We start from the raw sequence: 21,167 nt of genomic DNA on the forward strand, positions 1-21,167 counted from the left end.
TAGAAATGAGGAGCTTACTGTTCCTGCAGTTGAGGAGGGGGGTGCGCCCGGTGGTCTCTTGGTTGTTTTGCAACCCTGCACAGAGCAAAGCCAGCCCAGTGTTGTCTGATGGATTGAAAGTTCATTGACCTTATTTTTCTGTTTGCAAAAATAAAAGAAGAGAGAACTTTGAATTTCCAACAGAAAAATAAAAGGCATGATAAGGAATAGAAATGACCGCTAAACATATACACAACATCCAATTTTACCAATGTGAAATGCAAGTTAGAAAAAGAGATCTTTTTCATCTATCCAGTTGTGAAAGGTTTTTTAATTTTTTGAAATTTTTGGCTGTGCTGGGTCTTTGTTGTGGCACATGGGCCTTCTCTAGTTGTGGCCCAAAGGGGCTTCTTTAGTTGCGGAGTCAGGCTTCTCTTGTTTCGGAGAGCTTGCTGCAGAGCATGCTGGCTCAGTAGTTGCGGTGCGTGGGCTTAGCTGCCTGCAGTGTGTGAGATCTTAGTTCCCCAACTAGGGATCGAACCTGAGTCCCCTGCATTGGAAGGTGGATTCTTAATCAACGGCCCACCAGGAAATTCTCCTGAATGTTTTTTTTTTTAAATTAAGTTTTGGAAGAGTTTAGTGAAACTGATATTTCAGAGTTTGCAGGTAGAAGGGTGAATTTCTACACCATTTGGAAATATTCTATATTGAGTGTACATGTAAGGGCCATTTTTCAGGTACCAGAGGCCTACAGAGATTTAGAGTAGAAATCCTTGCTTTTAAAGAGGATTACACCAGACTTGCCTCTTGAGAAACCTATATGCAGATCAGGAAGCAACCGTTAGAACTGGACATGGAACAACAGACTTGTTCCAAATAGGAAAAGGAATATGTCAAGGCTGTATACTGTCACCTTGCTTATTTAACTTATATGCAGAGTACATCATGAGAAACTCTGGGCTGGAAGAAGCACAAGCTGGAATCAAGATTGCCGGGAGAAATATCAATAACCTCAGATATGCAGATGACACCACCCTTATGGCAGAAAGTGAAGAGGAGCTAAAAAGCCTCTTGATGAGAGTGAAAGAGGAGAGTGAAAAAGTTGGCTTAAAGCTCAACATTCAGAAAACTAATATCATGGCATCTGGTCCCATCACTTCATGGGAAATAGATGGGGAAACAGTAGAAACAGTGTCAGACTTTATTTTTTTGGGCTCCAAAATCACTGCAGATGGTGATTGCAGCTATTTAAAGACGCTTACTCCTTGGAAGGAAAGTTATGACCAATGTAGATAGCATATTCAAAAGCAGAGACATTACTTTGCCAACAAAGGTCCGTCTAGTCAAGGCTATGGTTTTTCCAGTAGTCATGTATGGATGTGAGAGTTGGACTGTGAAGAAAGCTGAGCACCGAAGAATTGCTGCTTTTGAAGTGTGGTGTTGGAGAAGACTCTTGAGAGTCCCTTGGACTGCAAGGAGATCCAACCAGTCCATCCTAAAGAAGATCAACCCTGGGATTTCTTTGGAAGGAATGATGCTAAAGCTGAAGCTCCAACACTTTGGCCACCTTATGCGAAGAGTTGACTCATTGGAAAAGACTCTGATGCTGGAAGGGATTGGGGCAGGAGGAAAAGAGGATGACAGAGGATGAGATGGCTGGATGGCATCACCGACTCGATGGGCATGGGTTTGAGTGAACTCCGGGAGTTGGTGATGGACAGGGAGGCCTGGTGTGCTGCAATTCATGGGGTTGCAAAGAGTCAGACATGACTGAGCACTTAGCAAGAGAGAGAAAGACTAGACAGCCGTTAGCTGGCAAGTGGAATGAGATCACTGATGGTAGGAGTCCAGGTGTGAAGACGAGAATGATCAGGGAAGTTATGAGAATGACAGAAAGTAGGGGTGGGACAGGCTTTTTCTGAAGGTGGCATCTGAGCAAAGCACAGAGGAATTGAAGGAAAAGATGGCTCTGTGCTGGGAGACCTGGTCCTGGGCTGAACAAGAGGCAAGCATCCTCGGCCTCAACGCTGTGTTGGTGGGGCCCAGGGTGCAGTCTGGAGCGGGGGCGCTTAGGGGACCAGGCAGGCAGAGAGGAGACCTGGGAGAAAGCAAGCCACCGGCAGCAGGTCGGGATCAGGGTCGAGGGCTTAGACCTTGGTGGACACAGAGGTGTGCTGCTCAGATGCTGCTGTTTGGCAGGACTTGTTTCCCCACTGTGAGCTCCGTCTGGGGAGAGAACCACCTCCTTCCAGAAGGGACAGCCCCCAGTGGGGCAGATCTAGAGACCGAGAGAGCTGGGAGACAGGTGCTGCTGTGGTGACTTCATGTGGGGAAACCACGACATGGGTCACCTCTAGCACTCCCCTGGGGTCTGGCCGATACATGGGGGGTCCTGGGTCACAGGCCAAACTCCCCTCTGCCCACCCTGCCCTCTCCCCTCCCCTCACAGCTGTGGATGCCCAGCAAACACCCTGCAAGGCCACAGAAACTGGCTGTGAACTGGGCCACCTGGAAGGATGGGTGGGTGTGTCATCAGAGCAGATGAAGACGGGGGAGCAGAGACAGCCTGTCCCAAGGCCAGGAGGGGTGAGCGGGGTTGGGGGGGGTGTCACTGAGGCTGGTGCAGACCATAGTTTCTCAACCACCTCAGCTGAGGGACTAGGGATGTACAAATTTATTTTATTATTTTTAAATTTTTTGGCCATGTGGCATACAGGATCTTCCCTGACCAGAGATGCTCAAACTCCCACCCTGGAGATTGGAATTTTAACCACCGGACCACCAGGGAAGTCCAAGGATGGTTTTTTTTGGTCCCAATTTGTCATAGAGTGATGCTTTTTCAGAATACAATTAAAATTAATTACAAAAAAAAAAACCCAAAATGGAGAAAAGGCAGAATTCCAAGTCCAGTAATCACACATGTGGGTGTTATGTTAATTGTCAAGTTGCTGTTGACGTTTCTAAATGTTTACTGACAATTTTCACAGCAAACCCTTTATGGAGCACCCTCTACCCTCAGTGGGCTGTGAGTAGCACCTTTATTGACCAGTCACTGGAGTACAGGGTGGGTGAAGAGATGCTGGGAGAGATGGTGGGGTGGGTTAGTTCACAGCGCATATTTTAAGCCCTCGGACACAGGCTATAAAATTGGGACTGTTCATTGTTGGACAGGGGTTGCTGGGCCTTTTTTGTAAAGTGTCAGATAATAAATATTTTAGGTTTTGTGTATCTTATGGTCTCTGTGGCAACTACTCAGCTCTGCCATTGTGGCATGAGAGCCACCACGAACAATATGTAAATTAACAGGCAGGGCCATGTTCTAATAAAACTTTATTTATAAAAACAGGTAGCAGTTTGCAAGCCTTTGTTGTATGCAGTAAGGAACGATTGAGGGCTTACAGGCAGGAGAGTCACATGCACCTCAAATAGGAAAGTTATTGCATCTTTTTCTCTGCATACCTTTTCTACTCTTCACCTCAGTGAAATGTGCTCTTAATTCTAATGGCAAATTTGACTCAACAACAGTCAGCAGAGCATCTGGGGACCAGGCACATACCTGTCTCTTTCTTTTATGTCTATCCTGCTTTGGGTTTGCTAAACTTCTTTATTTAAAAAAATCACTTATTTATTTATTTTTGGCTGTGCTGGGTCTTCACTGCTCTATGGGCTTCTCTCTAGTTGTGGTGACTGGGGGCTACTCTTTGTTGCTTTGTGAGGGCTTCTCCTAACTCATGCAGATGGTGACTTCAGCCATGAAATTCAAAGACGCTTGCTCCTTGGAAGAAAAGTTATGACCAACCTAGACAGCATATTAAAAAGCAGACACATTACTTTGTCAACAAAGGTCCGTCTAGTCAAGGCTATTGTTTTTCCAGTAGTCACGTATGGATGTGAGAGTTGGACTATAAAGAAGGCTGAGGGCCGAAGAATTGATGCTTTTGAACTGTGGTGCTGGAGAAGACTCTTGAGAGTCTTCAGTCCTGGATGTTCATTGGAAGGACTGATGCTAAAGCTGAAACTCTTAATACTTTGGCCACCTGATGCAGAGAGCTGACTCATTTGAAAAGACCCTGATGCTGGGAAAGGTTGAGGGCAGGAGGAGAAGGGGACGACAGAGGATGAGATGGTTGGATGGCATCACCGACTCAATGGACATGAGTTTGAGTAAACTCCAGGAGGTGGTGATGGACAGGGGGCCTGGCGTGCTGTAGTCCACGGGGTCGCACGAGTCGGACACGGCTGAGCGACTGAACTGAGCTGAGCTGAGGGCTTCTCATTGAGGCGGCTCCTCTTGTCGCGGAGCACAGGCTCTAGGACACAAGGGCTTCAGTAGCTACAACACGTGGGCCCAGTGGTTGCGGTTCGCTGGCTCTAAGCACAGGCTCAATAGGTGTGGCGCGTGGAGTTAGTTGCTCCGCAGTGTGTGGGATCTTCCCGGGTCAGAGCTGGAGCTGGTGTCTCTTGCATTGGCAGGCAGGGGTCTTTACCACTGCGCCGCCAGGGAAGCCCTTGCTAACCTTCTTGAATCTGTAAATCTATATCTTTCATCCAACTTGGGAGATGTTTGGCAATTGTTTCTTTAAATCCTTTTTCTGCTCCATTCTCTTTCTCGTCTCTGTCTTGGATTCTGCTCGAACATGTCAGATCTGTGTTTTCCCGCAGCCCCTGTTCATTTTATTTTCAATCGTTTCCCTTTCTGATCTTCAGACTGGACACTTTCTTTTAATCTGTTTCAGACTCGCTGACTCTGTCTTCTGTCATCTTCGGTCTTCTGCGTGGTCCTTTATTGATGAGAATGAGGCCCCCCGGCTTCAAGGGAGGAGAGGTGTTGTCCTTCTCCAGCCGGGCCCCTTATGTTGCCACAGGGACTCTGTTGGTAAAGGAGGAGGGAAGTGGGCGTCTGCAGCTGCTCTCAGGGCACCAGTTTCTCCACCTCTATCCTTCCCGCCTATGCAAGAGTTCACTTTTTCAGATTAGATGATCTCATTCCATTGCTGAACGGCTCCTCATGCTTGCCGAATACATGTAAACGCCTATGTCTTGAATTTGTGGCCTCGCACGATACAACCCCAACTTGCTCGCCCAGATAGTCATCCCTCCCCTCCGACTCCTTGTTTCCAGCCAGGCCCCACTTCCCTGTGTGAGCTGGGCTGTGCGCTCCACGTCTGCTCACTCCGCTCCCTCTGTCTCGGTGCCTTCCTTCCCATCAGAGCCCATCAGATACACAAGCATCTTTCAAGGGACAGTCCAGCAGATTTTTGCTGTCTTCCATATGTTGTTTTGTCAATTAATATTTATTGTACTCTGTACAATGCCCAGCTGCTGGGCTTAGTACTTGGTACCAGGCTATAGGTAATGCATTTGCTATTTCCAATTGGTTTCTTTGGAATATTTATCTTGAACAGGGTGTACCAATGCAGGAATCACTGCCCTCCTGGAAAGGCAGAAAAGCACCTTCCCTCTTATCTTCCTTTCTTTTTGTTCTTTCGAACCCTCCAGTGTGCTGGGGAATGATGCTAATAGAAGTGTGTCATCAGCATACATTATGTCTTTATTAGCCTGTTTCTCAATTTTGATTCTGAAAATATCCTGATTTAGTCTAATTGCAATTTCACCGTGTTCCACAGGCAGTGAAGGTTCATACTGGGGGAAGCTGAGACGTGACCCTGCAGGATTTTTCTTCCTGCCCATATGCTTTGAAGCTGGACCATTAGCTCGAAGGCATACATCTCATCTCATCACAGTGATTCAACCTGCTTCTGGGAAAAAAGAGAGCTTAGGGTGTGTGTCTGGTGGAAAGCAAAGGAATATCTTCATTCTAGGTGGTGGGAGATATTTTTCTGAAGCTAAAGCAAGGGCTGCTGCTGGAACTATTTTATTCCTAAATAATTTAACTATATTCAAAGATAATCTGATGTTATTGTAGGAAAGTGTATTTCTAATAAATTCCACTTGATCTGGGTGAATCAATTCAGGCAGCGCATAATTGAGTCTGTTAGCAAGGACTTTAGCAAGAATTTTGCAATCAGCGTTAATTAAGAAGATGGGACAATAATTTGTGCATAATTCCGGATCTTTTCCTGGCTTGTGAATCAAAGTAATAAGAGCAATGCTCCGGCTGGTGGTGGGATAGTGTCATTAGGTGCTGATTTATAAGTACTTAGAAAGGTTTAATTTCATTTTGCTTCGAGCAGGGTCTCCCTGCCCCCACACGCTCTGATCAGGGCTGCAGCCAAGACAGCAGAGACCGTGTCTCCCCATCCTTCGCCGCCATCACTGACCTCCTGCTGCCCATTTGTGTCTTTATTCTGCAGCCGAGACACCCCTCTCATTCACCCAGGGTTTTTTTTCTTAATACTCTTATTATTTGTAGAGTATTTCTTAATACTATTTGAAGAGTGTTTCTTAATACTCTGAATTATTTGAAGTGATGGACTCCATGCTCTTGATGTCGTGTCTGCACGCTCGTGTGTGATGTAAATTCTCAGAGCTGTCACAGCCTCCACGGGGACGTTTTCCATGGATCTTCCAGCTACATGTCTTGGGGTGGGTCTGTGTCAAGAGCCCTCGACTGTAAGTCAGGGAACATACCTGGCTTGTGTGCTGCTCCTAACTGACTGTTGCCCAGTAAGGGAACACACGAGAACCCTGGTGTCCGGTCTGTAAATGCAGCCATAGGACAATCATAGGCATGACAGGGTAGCGGGAAGAGCTCTGGGTTTCCCCCTCCTGCAGCTGTGGGACCTGAGACGTGGAACTCAACCTCTCTGAGCCTCATTTTCCTCTGCTGGGAAAGTGGGAAAGACAGCAGTCCTTGGGAATCACAGACCAACTAGAATCCTCACTGCACTCAATTCCTCCGTCATTGTCTCCACTTGGGGCTCGTTATAGCATGGACAGGCTCTGGTCTGCAGACTTTTTCTCCTAATTATCAGAACAAGGCTGTCTCTGGGCAAGGCTGCTGCTCTTTGGTGAGTCAAGCTGATAAACCCACCTCTCACCAGGAGACACCTTCCCTATCCATCTGACCTGGAGCCGATGGTTCCTGTGAAACTGGAGCCTGTTCTACACACCCATGAAGGCGACGGGGTTTTTGTCCATCTCCGAAAGCACCACATGTTGGTCTTAGAGCTCCAGTTCGTCCCATTTGGAAGCACCCTGGAGAGACGACCCCACTAATCCCATTATTTTTTTCTTTTTCTTTTTGGCTGTACTGTGTGGTTTGCGGGATTAATTCCTTGACCAGAAATTGAATCCTGGGCCTCAGCAGTGAAAGCGCTGAGTCCTAACCACTGGACTGCATGGGAATTCCCAACAGTCCAATAGATTTAAATGAGGAAATTAGATTCAGATGGAAGAACAGCCCATACAGGTTAAGGACCACACAGAGAGCGGGAGAGCCAGGCTTGAACCCAGGTCTCGTCGCTGCAAGTCTCTTGTGGCCATTACACCGTCGAGGCACACGCACTTGTCATTCGTTCAAATGTGAGTCCTCCAAGGTGGGAGTTGTGCTTACTTAACTCACATTCAACTGTTGAGCTTTCCGTGGGGGACCTTCCCCTCCATGCAGAAGGAGGTGGGTGTAGCCCTGACCGCAATGCACGCTACACATTGCGCTGACTGAAGGAACAGTCGGATTCCACAGCAGACTCCACTGGGCCCTTGTCCATCCCACGTTCACCCGCACTCATTCTGCACCTATATGTGCGGCGGCGTGAGCTCTCTTAATAAAAACCCAATTAGTATTTCTTTAACTTGCCTCCAGATGCTTAAATACCATTACCCCAAACACAACATAATGCCTCTAGTTTTTCTATTTCAATCAAGAATTCAAGTAGCATCTTGACTTGTATATAATATATCAGCAGCAAAATCATGAAATGCTGACATCCTTAATAATAGCAATTAGTAATCAGTTGTTTCTTAAGTAGTTTGATTACGCCAGTTACCAAATTGTACAGTTGATGCATTTGGGGGGCAAGCAGGGTCTCTCCACCCCTCCCCTGCCATCCTTTCTCCCTTGCTGTGTTCTCTCAAGTCACTGAGCTGATAGGTGTTGCAAAGAGGTGAGGTCGAATAATTCCATTATTGCTAATACTGAACAGCACAGACTTGGCTTTAGCAGAAAGTAGAATCAAATATTTATTTGCTGAAAGACTCACTCTGATCGTGTCTGTGGAAACGCAGACTGTGTCCACCTGGGTAGATGTTAACTAAGGAGTTTGGCCTGCCCATGCAGGCAGGTCACCAGAGTTTGACCCTTTCTATAGGTCTCCCTGGCGGCTCAGAGGTTAAAGTGTCTGCCTGCAACGTGGGAGACCTGGGTTCAATCCCTGGGTGGGGAAGATCCCCTGGAGAAGGAAATGGCAACCCGCTCCAGTATTCTTGCCTGAAGAATCCCATGGACGGAGGAGCCCGGTGGGCTACAGTCCATGGGGTCGCAAAGAGTCGGACATGACTGAACGATTTCACTTTCACTTTCATAGGTTTCCCAGATAGCTCAGTGGTAAAGAATCTGCCTGCCAATGCAGAAGTTGCAGGAGACGCAAGTTCGATCCCTGGGTCAGGAAGATACCCTGGAGAAGGAAATGGCAACCCACTCCAGTATTCTTGCCTGGAGAATCCCATGGACAGAGGAGCCTGGCGGGCTGCAGTCCGTGGGGTCTCAAAGAGCTGGACACAACTGAATGACTGAGCACACACAGGGCTAAGGCCTTCTGCCAGGCTCTGGATACCAGGCAAAGGTCTTGATCTCAAGGAGGTCATATTTGAGAATGAAACATTCAGTGGGTATAAAGATTAGCTCAGCAAGGTTTTGTATTTCAGTAACAGATGGAGACTGAGGGCTTTGCACTCTTGTGGCGGGAGGAGGAGGGTCTGTGTGTTGGGTGAGCAGGGTGGGCTTTCTGGGGAAGTGGCCTTCTAAGGGATCTAGAAGAAGGGGTGATCTAAGTGAGCCTGGGTTTTGTCCTGGTGGGGAGGTTTTTGTTGGGAGGGGGTAGGTGGGAAAGATGAGGGAGCAGATTGTGGATGAACTGGAGCTCAGACTTGTTCCCCTCATCTCACACACACACACACACACACACACACACACACACACACTGCCCAGCTCCAGGACAGCCTCCTTGGTTCCTCACGGGGGGCCAGTCTGGGTCTGACTGGGGTTGAATGCCCGCTAGAGACCTCCACGCACTTCCCAGCACCCTACAGAGCATCCTGGGTACATCTTGCAGGACAGCAGGCGGCTTCCCAAGGGCACAGGTGGGTTGCATCTTTAAGGGAAAACCTGACTGAGGACCCCGATTCTGCCCCATGGCCAGGCAGGGCAGGTACGTTCGGCACTTGGCCCTGTTATCTGCCGAGGCTGAATTTTGAAGTTCCTTTGCCCTCTGCCCCCGTAAGGGGCCCCATGTACACCTGAAGGGTTCTCCAGAACACGTCATTCCCGCCATTTTCCCGGCTGTTTCCTCTTTTCCCTATGCTTTTACTGGGATGCTGACACGGATCTGCAGAAATAAATAATGATTATTTTTTCTGCTCTATTTTGCAAGAGTAATAAGCTCACACATGAGCATGGGGATCTCACTGAGCAAAACATGGTCCCTGGATATTTATGTTGACAAGCAGAAAGAATGGCTACTTATCTTACTGCTGCAAATTATTGTCCTGTAAACAGTACTCGGAGTTCTTTCAACCAGGGCTGCCCTTGGGATGGACGATAGAGCCTCTGCTTTCCCTGAAATGCCGTTCAGCCTGATCTTCGGCCCTGTGTCTCTTGGTCTGGGGACCTCTTCAGAGCCCGCCCCTTGCTGGGTCCCTGCCTGTCTTCTTGTGCATCATCCCTTCATCTTCACCTTCCTCCTTGGGAGAACTGAAATTCTTTCCTGTATCCATTCCCAATGTGCGAGGTATTTCAAGGTGTCGCCCCAAGTTCTGACCACTCACCACACATTCTAAAGCCCCCACGTGTAGTGTATGTCTGAATGCAGACGGCTCTTGTTCCTCTGGGGTGTGTTGCCCGAGGACTCACAATTACCCCTCCCCCGGGAAAGAGTCCGTTTACTCCCACACTCTGGAAAAAGGCAGCCTCATTCCATTTTAGACTGAGACAGTGAGATTTGGGGATCATGGCTTGAGAGAAGCGTGGAGCGGGATGGGGCCTCAACAGTGATCCAAGCCATATTTCCCAAAGAGTGTCTGCAAACCTCCAATCCCTCCCTCAAACCTGCCGACTCCCACCCCCACCCCCCTGCTGGTGGTGAAACCACGAAAGCCTCTACCCTGCCCCCTAGCATCCGCTGACAGCGTGGGTCTCCAGGGACCGCATCCCAGGTGCGCTCCTCCACGGAGTTTTGCTCAGGGTCCTCTGCTTGGGAAGCACTAATCAAACCTCACACACTAATTACAAGTAAAGGCACTGAGTCAGAGAGGGAACGTGACTTCTCTGAGGCCACACAGCTCATTGGTGGCTGAACCCAAGTTTCCCGCTGGAGCGTTTCACTCCAGGGCTTCTTGAGGTGCCTGACAGGCTACCTCTGATGACACTGGCTGGGCTCTGCACTCTTGGGGGCCCATCCTGTGAGTTATTCTTGTTTCTAGTCTCCCCTCATTCTCCTGGGCTCACAGCAAAAGCTCAGACCTCGTCACAGTCCCAGATCCCTCTGATTTCTGTCTGGCTTGGTGTCCCTGTCCTCTCCTCTCCCCGAAGCCCTTCCCAGTGTTTCTCAGCATTGTCACTTACCTCCGTCTCTCACTCATCTAGCCCACTGTCTGGATTTAGACCCTGCCATCTCTTCCCTGGGCACCCTCCTTCCATCACCTCCTAACTAGATCTTGTTTCCTGGCCTGTCACGTTTCCTTCAAATCCCGCTCTCACATGTTAGCTGGAGCGGCAGCCGCCTCATGCATCTCCACCCCAGGTTCAAGCCCAGGTTTACTGCTTCCCCTGCAATAAAATCACTGGTAACAGGATGTGCCCTAAGGCCATGCGCTTAATCATTTAGTTACCAGCATCCTGAAAGGAAAACAACCTGGAGCAAGCCCAGGTCCTGACAGCTTGTCAGCAGCACTGACCTGTCCCTGCCCTTTTGAATTGCGCCGTTGGGCAGGGAGAAGTATATACAGATGTGATTTAGAACCTAAAGGTTCATCGTGGGATGGAACAGGCCCCCTTCACACAGATTTCATTGGTTTCAAGTGTGCAGTAAAAAGGTGGGGACAATAAAGATGGCGCAGGAAATCAGCAATGTGAAAATAAACGATATTTTACTTTTTGTTGGAGAGGCTGGATTTTTATCTTGGATTAATAAAAACATGTTATTAATACTGAGAGATTTAGCTATTTAAAATAGTACGATGTTACCTGTAATTGATATTAACGTGCAGCACTGACCGTGTCCTGTTGTGAAAACAGTTATGCTATTTAATAAATGAATCAAAAGAACAGAATGGACTTCCCTGGTGGTCTAGTGGTTACGAATCTGCCTGCCAGTACAGGGGACACAGGTTCGATCCCTGGTCAGGGGAGATTCCAAGAGAATGACGGGAGGCCAAGGGGCAAAGAAGCCCGTGGCTCCAGAGCCGCCCTAGAGCAACTCCCGACAGCCCGCCCTCCACAACCACAGGCGCCACCACGGTGAGAAGCCTGTGCGCTGAAATGGGAGACACCCAGTGGTCAGCAGTGAAGACCCAGCGCACCCCAGAAAAAAGTGAATAAAGAAAGAATGAACCAAGGTTGCTGTTGGGCTTCCCTGGTAACGCAGGCGGCAAAAAGAATCTGCCTGTAAGGTAGGAGACCTGGGTTCGATTCTTGGGTTGGGAAGAGCCCCTGGAGAAGGGAATGGCTACCCACTGCAGTGTTCTTGCCTGGAGAATTCTATGGACAGAGGAGCCTGGTGGGGTCCATGGGGTCACAAAGAGTTGAACACAACTGAGCAACTAACACACACACACACACATACACACACACACACACAGAGCTGTTGTAAGAATAAGAAATGATATTTTAACACAGGGACTTCAAATATACAAAGCCCTAACCCACTGGGATAGGTTTGTGAAAGAGGAGCAGGTACTCGCTCCAGCCAGAATCCCAGCAGAAAGCAGGTGGCGGGGATTCAGGGCATCTCGTAGGCACGCAGGGCTCAGGGAAGCGATGGGGTCTCCAGAGGCACCGGAGAAGCCCCACTCCCTGTGTCTCAAGGGGCAAGCAGGGAAGCTGACACCCGGGATCTGAGCCTTCAGCCCAACGTTGAAGCCAGATCACAGGGGTCGTCTGGGAGGGATGAGTCCCTGGAGCAAATGCTCTGCCCTCTCTGCTCCTCACAGCGCCTGGCCTTAGCTGCACCAAATAAGGGGTCAGAGAGCGTGGGGCCAGGAGGATGAGATTCACCAAGTCACCGCAGGACCAGGCAGTGGGCAGGCTGGCTCAGAAGGGCAAGTGCAGAACCTAGAGCTCAGCACTCCTGGGGGAGGCGCAGGGGAGGAGTTCAGAGTCCCCTCCGCACCCCCGTGCAGGCTCCTGGGTTGATGCCTGTACCATGTACATTCTCGGTGAGGACCCGGCCCATCCAGGCAGAGCTAAGGTCTGAACAGAGGCAGGGTGCTCTCTGGGCACACGGTTGCTGGGCCCTCGCCCTGAAGAAAGAAGAAGCAGGAGCTGGTTTCTCCCTAACCCTTCTGCAGGTTGCTTTCACCCCCAGTGAAAGGCAGCACAGGGAACGTGGAGGTGGTTGAGGGGTGAGGAGGGTTGGGGGAGGGAGGAGCAGAGGGATAACCACTCCCTCGGAAGTGCCAAGCTCCGGTCTGGCCCGGAAATGCCAGGCTCTGATCTTGCCCTTCATCACATTACATCACCACTCGCCAGCACCAAAGGCCCAAGTGTGTTCCCTTTTGGTGACCTGCCTACGTGAGTGAGCACGTGTTTGTGTGTGTGTGTGAAGGTACATGTGTGTGTGATGGTACACATGTGTGTGTACTCACACATGTATGTTGGGAAAGAATTTGCCTTGTGTGGGGAGGGGAGCCTGCACATCCCTTAGGAGTCAAGAGAGGCTTGTGGAGGGCATATTTGAAGAGCTGGGAAGCAGCCTGTACAATTAAAAGTTAATCTCAGGTCAGGGAAAATATTTTCAGCAAGTGTGACAATGGTATTATATCTATGTTATGTGAAGGAGACACACAAGGTGTCAAAAAAGGTATGAAGACATGAGGAGATGTTGCCCAAGGACCTGACTAGACAGGTCACATGTGAACAGGTCTGCAAAGAAAACCCAAACCCTGTGGATAAGACTTGGTCCTGAGCAGTAAAGAGAGGGCGGGTGAGCAGGCATTAGAGAAGGGCCAGGGCACGCTGACTAAATTGGAGATTTCAATGTGAGTATTAATCACCCGTAATGTTCAGGGTGGGACGTGACACACACACTCACTGACGGAATAGAAATCCTTTCAGAGAACAATTTGGAGAATTTATTCTTGTCCCAGCAATTCTGCTCCTAAGGATTTATCCTAAGGACACAACCCTGAATAAGAAAAAAAGCATATGAATGCTAATAAAGATACTAATTACAGCATTATTGATAGTAGTAAAAATGTAAGTGCACAGTCCCTTCTTGTAGGAATTCGGTTTAAGTATTTCGTGGTTAATCACCTCAATAGGTGATTGAAATTAAGAAGGCCAGGTAGCAACATGGAAAACACTTTAGGTATATTAACTCAGCAGAGCAGAGCACAAAATTATATCCCCCCCATGACTGTAAGTCGAGGAAACTTACACGTGCAAACTGGCTAGCTCGGAAAAAGAGCGGAGAAATGAAAGGAGCCCTGTGTTGGGATGCGGGTGCCATAGTTTAAGTTTTCTCTTAAAAATTTTTGGTATTGCCTTAATTACCGTCTGTGTAACACACAGATGTACACTGTGTGTGTGTGCACATGTATAGGGCTTCCCTGGCAGCTCAGAGGTTAAGAATTTGTCTGCAGCGTGAGAGACCCAGGTCTGAACCCTGGTTTGGGAAGATCCGCTGGAGAAGGGAATGGCAACTGCCTCCAGTATTCTTGCCTAGAGAATTCCGTGGACAGAGGAGCCTGGCGGGCTATAGTCCTTGGGGTTGAAAAGAGTTGGACACGACTGAGTGGCTAACACACACATGTGTAAATATGCACAGCATATATCAATATATATATTGTGTATATATGTATACTTATAGGGTGTACATGGGTTTCCCTGGTGGCTCAGAGGTTAAAGCATCTGCCTCCAATGCGGGAGACCCGGGTTTGATCCCTGGGTTGGGAAGATCCCCTGGAGAAGGAAATGGTAACCCACTCCAGTACTCTTACCTGGAGAATCCCATGGTCGGAGAAGCCTGGTGGGCTACAGTCCACAGGGTGGCAAAGAGTTGGCCACGACTGAGTGACCTCACTTCCCTAGGGTGTGCATACACTACACACTATGTGCATACTATCTATATTTATATACATGGCATCTACATATATTATGCATTGCCTAGGATGCTATGGAAAAACTTGAAGGAACTTTTTGGCCAACCTAGTATATGTATCCGGAGAAGGCAATGGCACCCCACTCCAGTACTCAAGCCTGGAAAATCCCATGGACGGAGGAGCATGGTAGGCTGCAGTCCATGGGGTCGCTGAGGGTCGGACATGACTGAGCGACTTCACTTCCACTTTTCACTTTCACACACTGGAGAATGAAATGGCAACCCACTCCAGTGTTCTTGCCTGGAGAATCCCAGGTGGGCTGCCGTCTCTGTGGTCTCACAGAGTCGGACACGACTGAATCGACTTAGCAGCAGCAGCAGTATACGTATGTGAATACTGTGTATGTACTTAGTGAAGGCTGTGTGAAAGTGAGGTCGTTCGGTTGTGTCCGACTCTTTGTGACCCCATGGACTGTAGCCAGCCAGGCTCCTCTGTCCATGGCGTTCTTCAGGCAAGAATACTGGAGTGGGTTGCCATTTCCTTCTCCAGGAGATCTTCCTGACCCAGGGATTGAACCTGGGTCTCCCACATTGTAGGTAGACGCTTTACCGTCTAAGCTACCAGGGAAGTCTCCATATTAAATATGTGTATACATACTATGACATATGATATACTGTACATAAACACAGGTATATGCTATGTACATATACGTATACACAATATAGGCAGCACGTACGTATGCTAATAAATAATAATCGCAGAGCTGGGCATGTATCATTCTCCATTTCAACCATCTGCCCTCCACACTCAAAAGCCCACCCCTCGCGTGTGCATAGTGGGGAACCCAGCAGGTACGCGGCGGTTACCTGCGAGCACCCCGGGGGGCAGCTGGGCGGAGGGGTCCTTCATCCAGTCGTCGTTAGCCAGTTCTATCACGGGCGTCCACGTACCGAACGTCAGCGCAGATCAAGTCCCTCAGTCTCGCCTCATCCCTGCCTTCCAGGGCTGACTTTAATTTCTTTACGAAATCTGAGTTGACCGGGTAATCGGGAAGGCGATCGGAGACCGACATTGTGCTCTCGCCTGTGTGTTCACCAAATCGCTCTTCTCAGCTGAGTCCAGAGTCAGCAGCTGTGTGGACAGGGCTGTGGGCGAGCCTATAAATAGAAGAAGCGTGGTCAGTTACAGCCCCGGGGACTGGCCACTTGCCAGCAGCCCTCCCTGCTCCCTTCCTCACGGAGATGGGAATTAATCTCCCCAAGGCCTCCCTTAGGATGCTACAGAGGGGGCCAGTAAAGGCGTCTGTGAGTGGGAGAAGCAGAGAGCATAGGGTTGTAAGAAGTCAGGCTGTCCTGGGCCCTGCCGACCAACGTGTTCTTTTGTCAAAGTGAGACTGTCCTGAATGTTTAAGATCCTTTTCCCCAAGATTGGGCCTGAAAATCTCTGCTGTTGAAAGGAACATTTTGTAACGTTCTATTAATACCGCACTGTACCTCTTCACTTCATCTAAATAGAGAGTCTGGTTGACTATAAATTGGACCTGAGTTGAAACTGAGGAGAATGCAGGGACATCTTTGGTTTCTAAATTCAGAGATGGGCTGGCCGGTCCCTAGAAGACAAGATCGGCACGTGAGTGAACACAGACAAGCATCCTAAGTGTGAGCGGCAGGCTCTGTACTTCTTAAGGATGCGAACCTCTGCTTAAAGCATCCAGTTCCACACCCAGTGGACGTGCAAGGCACTGATGTTGGTTTCTGTGCATTCCTTGGGGGTAGGGGGCTTCCCCCCATAACCTGTCTCTAGTGTTCCTGTATCTCCTCCATCAACCTGGGCACAAAGCACAGTGGCTCCACTGGCGCCTGGGTGCTCTGATAATTTGAGGGGCCCAGGCTGGGCCATTTAGCTTCAAAGTTGGTTTTTGGATACGTTAAAAATTGAAATATATAACACTGTGCAAGTTCAAGGTGTAGGTCATGTTGATTTGATGCATTTATATATTGTGACACGATTGTCATCATAGTGTTAGCTGACACCTCTATCATGTTACAGAACGGCAAGTTTTTTTCTTTTTTTGTGGTATAGATCCTTCAGTTTTTTGAGTCTCTTAGAAAGTTTGATGTTCATCCACAGCAGTGTTGTCTATTATCACTTTCCTGTGCGCTGGAGCCCCAGGACCTACTTATCCACTGGTTGCAAGTTCGTGCCCTTCAGTGCTATTTCTTCTCTGCCCCCACCTAGTTTGTTTCCTATATTTAAAATTTAAACAATTAAGCATAGTTTTACAATTGAAGCGTAGTTGGTTTATAATGTGGTGGTAGATTCTGGTGCACACAGAGTGATTCAGTTATACATATATTGGTGTTGTGATCAGTTGTGTCCAACTCTGCTGACCCCATGGGCTGCAGCCCGCCAGGCTCCTCTGTCCGTGGGACTCTCCAGGCAAGAATACTGGAGTGGGTTGCCATTTCCTCCTCCAGGGGATCTTCCCAACCCAGGGATTGAACCCGCATCTCCTGTGTCTCCTGCACTGGCAGGCGGGTTCTTTACCACTGTGCCACCTGGGAAGCCCATACATAAAATTTTGCGGAAAAATCTGAACGAATTTTTGGCCAACCCGATACATATGTGTGTATTGATATGGCTTTTATAGAGTTCCCTTCAACTTTTGTCTCAGTCTTGCCACCTCTTCCTTTTCTCACTGTCTCCCCATGCGATGGTTAATTTTATGTGTGAACCTGGCTGGGCCATGCTACCCTAGATACTTGGTCAAACATATTCTGGACGTTCCTGTGAAGTTTTTTGATGAGAGTAATGCTTAAGTTGGTGGACTTTGAGTAAAGCAGATGAGCCTTCATAGTCTGAGTGGGCTTCATCCAATCAGCTGCAGACCTTCAAAGAATAAAGACTGATGCTCCTCAAGCAAGAAGGCATTCTCCTAGCAGGTAGCGTTTGGACTAGACCTGAAGCTCCTCCTGGGCCTCCAGCCTGCTGACCTACACTTCAGGGTTTGAACTCACTGGTTGCTACGGTTATGTGTGTTGATTTCTTAAAAAATAAATCATATGTATATTTATTTTAAGACTATGCACACACACACACACACCCCTACCCTCTTGGTTCTGTTTCTCTGGAGAACCTGAATAAAACATCCTTCTCCACTCAGCTTCTCTGCATGTCTTTGCAGTTTCTGTTCCATATGCTGACGCTTTTTCCTGACACGTCTACATCTGCATTTGAGGAGCCAGCCCTGGACTTCCTATCCAATATTTGTTCTCCTTCCTCCTACATAGCACAGCCTGGGTTTTCTTTGTTGTGACAATGTGCTTGGCCCCTGGTCATGAATTATGTTGATCTTAGTCAGCAATATCTGCCCTAGTCTCCTTTGCTAACTACCAGGCTTCTTAACCTCCCTTGTAACACAGCTGTGGCCAGTGAGAGCGGGCAGGATCTGCTCTGGTGCATCTGGGAAGTTTTTTGCCTTCTTGATTGAAAGGGGATGTAGTGGCTGGCACTTCTTTCATTTCTCTTTCTTCTCTCCTTGAACATGGACATGATGGGTGGAGCTGTGGCAGCCATGTTGTAGCCATGAGGGGACAGACATGAGATGAAGTCTCAACATACTCAGGTGGGTGGAACAGAAAGAGGGGGCGAGACAGATGGTTCCTTGATGACATTTCTGAACCTTTGTCCCAGCCTCAGGCTGCCAATTGCCAGACTTCTTGTCTTTATTCCTTAAGTACTCTTCATGTGTTTTCTGTGACTTGCAGCTGAAAGTATTCCTGGTTGATGTAGGTAGTGTGTTCACTCTGCCTTTAAAATCAGGAACACATCCTGGTTTTGGTTTAAAGAGGTGCAGCAGACACAGGACAAAGAATGTGAGTCTGCTCTCTAAGTCTTCCTTTCTTTGGTAATTGAACTCTGGCCTTCTATGAGAAAATCTTGCTAATGTTAAAAGGAAAACAGCCGACCCCAGACTCCTCGAGTAGAGGAACAGAGGCATCACGGGTTAGGGTCATCAGAGAGGCCGGCCAGGACCACTTGAGGGGCTGCGATGGACCCTGATGGAGACATTGCTGGAATCTCTGGCAATGGGGCCCTGCCTAGAAAGGAGAAATGAACTCTGGGAATCTGTATGCAGACATCTGACTAACTTGCAGAGTCTGGTTCTTTCTCCAACCAAAGAATGATGGGTTTTGAAAGAGATTTTAAATCTGAAATTCCAAACACAAATGCCTTGTAGCATCAGATGCCTGACATTTGCAAAGAAACTTAACACCAGCTCATTTGTGTCAATACAAAGAGACGAAATGTAGTGATCAGAGGAAGTTGATCGGATTTTGGGTAAGGTGACTTAAAGAAATAAAATCAGGATTATTAGAGATTCCTATCAAACTTCAAATCAGAAGGGAGGTAAAGATGAAGCACTTGTTAGGCAGATAATAAGATGACAAAGCCTCAAAATATGGCACTCACTGATCTTAATTATCAAGCTATCTGCTGGGTGTTTAATCAGTAGCACATATACTATGCTAATTATTCTGGCTAATTTTGTTATAATGTAATTCTTTATCAACCCTGCTATGTATAAATTAGGAACTGAAATGTAACTAACACAAATTATATTTAAGGCAACATGAATTTCTTTATTTCATTGTGAAATCTTCTGACTTCTGTTTCTTTGTCTTTGCTTTTTTTGATTTGTTCATGGGATCCCCAACTGCCCACCATGCCTCAGTCCCCTACAGGTCAAGCCATCATTTGAAGAGGAAGGGACCAGGTACCAATATTTCTCCTTGAACTTCTTGGAAATCTTGTATTTGACTTTCTCCTTCACCAACTGTCCTTGAAAGGAAAGGAATATATTTAAGCAATCAATGGTAGAGAGATCCTGGCTTTCTCTGGATCAGATAAAGGTCGCTTCATTGTTCCACTTGGAGGTTTAAATAATCATCAGAGGGTACCATGACTCATGATCTTTCCCAGTATCAAGAAAAGACCCTGATGCTGGGAAAGATTGAAGGTGGGAGGAGAAGGGGATGACAGAGGATGAGATGGTTGGATGGCATCACCAACTTCATGGATGTGAGTTTGAGCAAAGTCCAGGAGATGATGAAGGATAGGAAAGCCTGGTGTGCTGCGGTCCATGGGGTTGCAAAGAGTCGAACATTACTGAGCAACTGAAGAACCATGATTCATGGGTTTCAGTGATATATTGTATGTGACTTACATCAAGTTATGTGTACAAGTTTGGTTAGACGAAGACTAATAACGCAGATCCTCATAGAAGAGCATAAACGCCATCTAAAATTGTTTGCATCACGCAGTTTGCATCTGATGAGCTCGGTAGAACTGTGCAGAGACGATCAGCATGCCTTTGAGACCACCAGCCTTGGAAGTCTTTCTCTATCAATACTCCTGGTCTTGAACTATTGTGCAGGAAGACAACAATGCCCGATGAATAAATGGAAACAGTGTGGGTCTAATTTAGTCAGCCCCGCTTAGGAGGAAAATCAATAAGTTGGTTGCCAGCGGAGGGTCATGGTTTAGAAAAATGGTCAGTCGCGTATATGCAGACCCATCGTGACCTCAGGTCAGGAACAAGCGCCAGGCATAACCAGGTTAACTCAAAGTGGCCGCGGCATAATTCCACTGTGAAATGGGTCCACTTCTGAGACTGAGTGCTCCTTTGAGCTTGAAAGGCCCTTGTTAAACTCTTAGGTCCTGGAGAACTCCTTCCACACGCAGGTTCCCTGAGGGTCAGCCCTTGAGTGCTCTCAGCTCAAATCTCACTGTCTAACCCAGTGGACTCACCAGCCCGGGGCTGACCTGGACCGTAAAGAAGGCTGAATGCTAAAGAATTGATGCTTTCAAATTGTGGTGCTGGAGGAGACTCTTGAGAGTTCCCTGGACTACAAGGAGATAAAACGAGTCAATCCTAAAGGAAATCAACCCTCAGTATTCATTGGAAGGACTGATGCTGAAGCTGAAACTCCAATGCTTTGACCACCTGATGCAAAGAGCCGACTCACTGAAAAAGATCCTGATGCTGGGAAAAATTGAGGGCAGAAGCAGAAGGGGAAAGTGGCAGAAGATGAGATGGTTAGATAGCATCACTGACTCAATGAACATGAGTTTGAGCAAACTCTGGGAGACAGTGAAGGACAGAGGAGCCTGGTGTGCTGCAGTCCATGGGGTTGCAAGCAATTAGACACAACTTAGTGTTGAGCAATAACAACAAAATATCTATACCTATTCTTTTTCAAATTCTTTTTCATTCTAAGTTATTACAAGATATTGAATTAAGTTCCCTATGCTGTATAGTAGGTCCTTGTTGTTTATCTATTTTATGTATAGTATATTTGTTTATTACAAATTCCTAATTTATTCCCCCATCAATAAACACTTTTTGACCTCTCGTATATGCCAGGCACTTCTTGACATGCTAAGAATATAGTATACTATCTGCTGTGAAGTGAAGGCTGCTCAGCCGTGTCCGACGCTTGTATAGCCCCTGTCTGTTTGGTCCATGGGATTCTCCAGGCCAGAATACTGGAGTGGGTAGCCTTTCCCTTCTCCAGGAAATCTTACCAACCCAGGGATTGAACCCAGGGCTCCTGTATTGCAGGCAGATTCTTTACCACCTGAGCCTCTCCCCTGAACTCAGTTCCAGATAGTTCCTCTGATGAGTTCTACTTAACTTTCAAGAAATAGTTAATTTTTATTTCTATTGACACAGCTAGTTAATAGAATCG

General features: G+C 47.7%; 1 protein-coding gene across 1 annotated transcript in view; it reads right to left on the reverse strand.

Annotated features, from left to right (window-relative positions):
• ASB18 (ankyrin repeat and SOCS box containing 18) overlaps positions 1 to 15,522 on the reverse strand; it is a 77,465-nt gene extending 61,943 nt beyond the window's left edge. The window contains 2 exon segments of the mRNA XM_052637437.1: positions 15,282 to 15,351; positions 15,353 to 15,522. Of these exon segments, the coding sequence (XP_052493397.1) occupies positions 15,282 to 15,351; positions 15,353 to 15,487 (205 nt within the window). The 5' untranslated portion in view covers positions 15,488 to 15,522.
• Positions 15,523 to 21,167: the final 5,645 nt, after the last annotated feature.

This window comes from Budorcas taxicolor, chromosome 3 (genome assembly GCF_023091745.1).
Source record: "Budorcas taxicolor isolate Tak-1 chromosome 3, Takin1.1, whole genome shotgun sequence".
Taxonomy (NCBI): Eukaryota; Metazoa; Chordata; class Mammalia; order Artiodactyla; family Bovidae; genus Budorcas; species Budorcas taxicolor.